Here is a 5,000-nt window from a genome sequence, read left to right as displayed (position 1 = left end):
ATTACTTCAGCTTTATATATATATATTTATATACATTTTTATTCATGTTCACTGAAGTTAGTTTTAGCGATTTAGTTTTTGTCGTTTCCATTCCTTTTTTAATATAACTATATTTTTATACTTTTACTGTTTTTAGTTCATTAATAAATATACCGTTTATAGTTTTTATGAATATTTTGAATTTGTTTTTATATTATATTTAAGATTTTCATTTTAGTTAGTTTTAGTAATATTATGTTGTTTTTATTTTTTTAATTAATATACTGTTATAGTTTTTGTTAATATTTTGAATTAAATTATATTAAAAAAATTCTTAATTTTAGTGAAATTTTTAGCAATTTTTAGGTTTTTGCCATTTTTATTAGTTTAGCTATATAAGCTTTATAACTTTTTTATAATTTATATATTTTTTATTTTTTTCATTTTCATTTGTTAATTTTAGTAATTTAGTTTTTTCATTTCATTTCATTTCAAGTTTAATAATTTCATTTTGTGTTTTTGTCATTTATATATATATTTAAAAACATATCTATATAATTTTATTTTAGCTCAATAAATGTTTATATTTTTTGTAATAGTTTTATTATATTTTTATATTTTTCGTTTTCATTGTAAGGTTTTTGCAATTTGGTTGTTTTCGACTTTTATTATTATTAATTGTTATTATTCTCTCTCTCTCTCTCTCTCTCTCTCTCTATATATATATATATATATATATATATTAAACATATTATTTTAAATGTATGTATACAGTTTTCATACTTTTTTAAAAGAATTTAGTTCATTAAGTAATTGATCTCATGCCAGTTCAGACTGGTCCTGGATCAGCGGTGGTTTTGTCTGATTGATTATCGTCTCCTGCGCTCCTGTCTTCCTCCTCCTCTTTTCCTCTTTCCATTAGCTGATTGGACTCGTGTGACCTTGCGTTTGTCCTGCTAATGGATCCTGTGCTGTACGTCTGACACTGACCGCTGGATCCAGGCCCAGATTGCGTTTACGAGCTTCGTCTTATTTTGCAGTGTTTTCCAGACACTGAAACTGCTTTGGCTCTGATAGATTTACACTGGTTTACAGAGGGCCTGCAAACACACGTATCCTCAAAATCATCTTTTCTTTTTTTTTTTCATTAGTATTACAAAATGTGCAGAATACAAAACACTGAAGGACTGTGTCCCACAATGCAATGCACTCAACTTGACCTGGAAGACATGATATCAACCCTTCATTATTTAACTGGAATGCCAAAAATAGAATTGTATTTATTTATTTTCTAAGATAACTTCATGCTGTAACCAAAGTTTAAAAGTATGTTTATTCTAGTGTTTGAAGTTATTATTATTATTTTATTTATTTTTTGTAGATACAGTATACTTTTTTTGTATAATCATTATTTAGTGCATACCAGTGTTATTTTAGTATCGTAAATAGAGTATTATAATCTATGTTAATATATATATATATATGTTTTCATGTTAATTTGAGTGTTTTTGTGTTTTTTTCCCCCCACTTTTATTCATGTTTTTTTGTTATTATATCTATGTAGTTTTAAGAATCTTTAATAATTTTACAATTTTCATTTCAATTTTAATTTTAGTTATTTTAGTACTAGTTAAACTACACTAAACAACCAGAAATGTTGCTCTGAGTGGCAACTCTAGCCACATTTTTTTTTATTTTATTTAATTTTTTTATTCCAGTTAATAGTTATTTTATTTCAAGTTAATAAACATAATTTATATTGCTATCTTAAATTAGTTTGAGTTTTTTTTATTCATACATTTTTTATTTTCATTTTAGTTAATTTTAGTATTTTTTTATTCGTTTTTTAAATATACCTATATGATATTTATATGATTAATATACTGTTATAGTTTTTATTAATATTTTTATTTTTTATATATATATATTTTCCGTAGTTCATTTATTTATCTAATTGAGCCATTGTGAGCTTGTGCTGTTAATGTAATGTAGCATAATGACGTATGAATCATTAATGCATACTGCATACTATTTCACAATTTATTTGAAAAATAGTATGTAATACAGTATATACTAAGCAGCTGAGAAGTGTTCCTTTCTAAACCGCCAACCTGTCTTGGTAGTGTGAGTTTCATCCTGTCATGCTGAAAAAGCTACATGAATAGTGCAGGATGGATGACTTTTAAATTGAATTTGAGACAATTGAATTTGATGGAGAGAGAGAGAGAGATGGAGAGATTGTTAAATGCATGATGCCAGTGGAGACATTAAGCAGACAGACGAGGCAAGCGTTCAGGTAGAATGACAGACAGTTTGTGTTTAGCTTGTCTGTTTGTTCAGTTCAGTGCTATAAAAAGCTCTCGACTCTGCTGAACGTCCTGCAGTCGTATCTGTCTTGCATGCATATGTTTGTGGAAATGCATGTCTGTATTTCCTTTATATTAGCAGGTAATATACATAGTCATGGACTGAATTCAGAACAGCATACTAGTGTACTTGCTATTTCTGACATATAGAAAATAGGGTTATTAGGGTTTCGAGCGTGTAGCGCCGAAACGTCTATTTTAATTGATAGAATGGTCAAGGATCAGCAATCTCCACCTAAAACTGATCAGCAGACCAAACCATAAGTCGTAGAGACTTGAAACTTGGAGGGATGGTAGTACTCACACCGTCTACAAGGTCACCAATGCTCGCCCCAATCGGCCTGACGGGGGCGCTACAGCGATCAAAAGTACAAAATCACTCTTAACTCTTAAACTGTTGGCCAAGTGTCTTATGTCGTTGGAATCCTAGGCTCATGACAGACAAAATGCACACCTCGGATTTGATCGACTGCTAAATTTTGAGGTTTTTTTCTTTGTAATCTACTTTTACGAACTAGTCCTAGGTTTTTGCCTGATTGGAACCAAAGCAGAGGAGAAAAATTCTCTGGAGGGTGGCTGTGAATAATTATAAAAAAATTAAATAAAAAAAAAGGATTTTCAACTATTTAAGAGCTCAATCTGAGTTCACTTCAAAAGAAATGTGGCACTAGGCCACTTGGTGGCGCTATAATAGAGAAAAAAACATAAAAAGCTTCACAAACATTTGTCCAATCAACATGAAAATTGGTATGCAGTGTCTTTGTCCAAAGAGCCACAAGTATCTATGAGGTCATTCGTATATCTAAAAAAAACATGGCTGCCTCAGACCAATTAAATTTGAGCATCTATTAAACCAGGTTAACGGAAGTCAATTGGAACAAACTCAGTGCGGACCGGTTTGACTAATAGCCCTAAAGGTCTGTGAGAAATCTGAAAAAATCGGCCACTGCGGTGTGATATGGCAAGGGCGTAAACACAGACACACAATATTCATATCATATGATAGACCTCCTCATTCCGAACAACTTTGCATTGAGAACCGCTGCTGTCAATCAAATCGTTCATGAATTATTCCAGATTATATAAAAAATACTTTTGCTAACAAGTCCTACTTCTCAACCAAACCACTGCAGCACAATTCTCTGGACTGTCTAGGTCAATAATTACCCAAAAACCCTTTGGGTAGCTATAACGGGGTCGTTTAAAAAAGGGGTGTGTCCATTAATACCAAAAAGCCTATAAATTTTAAATGAAAAAATTAGAACTTTGCCAAAAAATGCTTTTATAAATAATCAATTTAGATGGTTACAGGCTTCCTAAATAATACGTCATGTGTTTTTTCATGTGTGCTTAAATGCCTTAAAGCGCTATTTATTTATTTATTTATTTATTGTCATTTTCCCTCACTTCCTTCTGTCTTTCATTGTTCTTTTTCCCATTATGGGAGTGACAGTGAATATTATGCAGTAAAAGTAAGTTTTATTTTATTTTATTTTTGCAGAAACAAATATAGCACACAATTACTTTAGCTATGCTTTTTGTTGATTGATTGATTGTATGTATTTTATTTCATTTATTTGTATGTATGACTTCTGCATTGTTTACCACTGATTCTGGTATGCTTTTCTCACAAACGAAAGATTGTGTGGTGCAAAAAAAAAGAGATTGATTCATATTGTGTGCTGTTTTTTTTATGTTAACAGGGTTTTTGGATCTGATTAGTTTCCTGCCCTGCAGCGCTGCTTCATTTCTAACACAGATGTGATGATGGGGATGCAGTTAGACTGAACATGCTTTAATGTGAGGTCTTGGTGTTCCTCTGCAGGTTCGGTGTGTTTGAGATACTCAGTAACCAGATGAGAGACGAGGCTGGGAAGCTGGACAGCACTCGAGGGTTGATCTGTGGTTTGGGAGCCGGCGTGATGGAGGCCGTGCTGGTCGTCTGTCCCATGGAGACCATAAAGGTGAGGTCAAAGGTCATTCATGTTGAATATTACTTCAGCTATGGCATTTATTCCTGCTGAAGCTTTACCCTACATGCTTCATCTCTCACATTTCCAGGTGAAATTCATTCATGATCAAACCTCGGCTAATCCCAAATACAGAGGCTTTTTCCACGGAGTGCGAGAGATCGTCAGAACTCAAGGTGAAAGACCGAGATCTTAGTTTTGACTATTTCAACTCTGAACTGTGTGAAAAACTCAGTGTCCTGATTGTAAGACCTGTTCTGTTGAATCTGAAAGAATTCATCCACAAAGACACCTTATCTACAATCATAACATGTCTTTGTTTTTCTGGTAGAGATTTTTTTTTAAATGTATTTCACTTTATTTACTTTATTTTAATTTCCAAGCCACTTGTCCAGTGTAGAGGATGCTGGAGCATTATTTTATTTAATTAATATATATTTTTTTAAACAACTTGTTCTATGTACGTGATGCTGGAGCTATTCTATTCAATTCTATTCTATTCTATTCTATTCAAATCACATTTCCTTTGTAGGATCTTAAGGTTGCTGTGGCCCTTTCTTATTTTATTTTATTTTATTTTATTTTATTTTATTTTATTTTATTTTATTTTATTTTATTTTATTTTATTTTATTTTATTTTATTTTATTTTATTTTATTTTATTTTATTTTATTTTATTTTATTTT

The 5,000-nt window shown here is 31.1% G+C and overlaps 1 protein-coding gene across 1 annotated transcript in view; it reads left to right on the top strand.

Annotated features, from left to right (window-relative positions):
- The window catches only part of LOC132115288 (tricarboxylate transport protein B, mitochondrial-like), a 25,583-nt gene that overhangs the window by 10,828 nt on the left and 9,755 nt on the right, over positions 1–5,000 (top strand). The window contains exons 4-5 of the mRNA XM_059523664.1: positions 4,171–4,309; positions 4,407–4,491. Of these exons, the coding sequence (XP_059379647.1) occupies positions 4,171–4,309; positions 4,407–4,491 (224 nt within the window). The remainder of the gene's footprint in view (positions 1–4,170; positions 4,310–4,406; positions 4,492–5,000) is intronic.

Source organism: Carassius carassius, chromosome 34 (genome assembly GCF_963082965.1).
Source record: "Carassius carassius chromosome 34, fCarCar2.1, whole genome shotgun sequence".
Classification (NCBI taxonomy): domain Eukaryota; kingdom Metazoa; phylum Chordata; class Actinopteri; order Cypriniformes; family Cyprinidae; genus Carassius; species Carassius carassius.
This window is presented reverse-complemented; position numbering and strand designations above follow the sequence as displayed.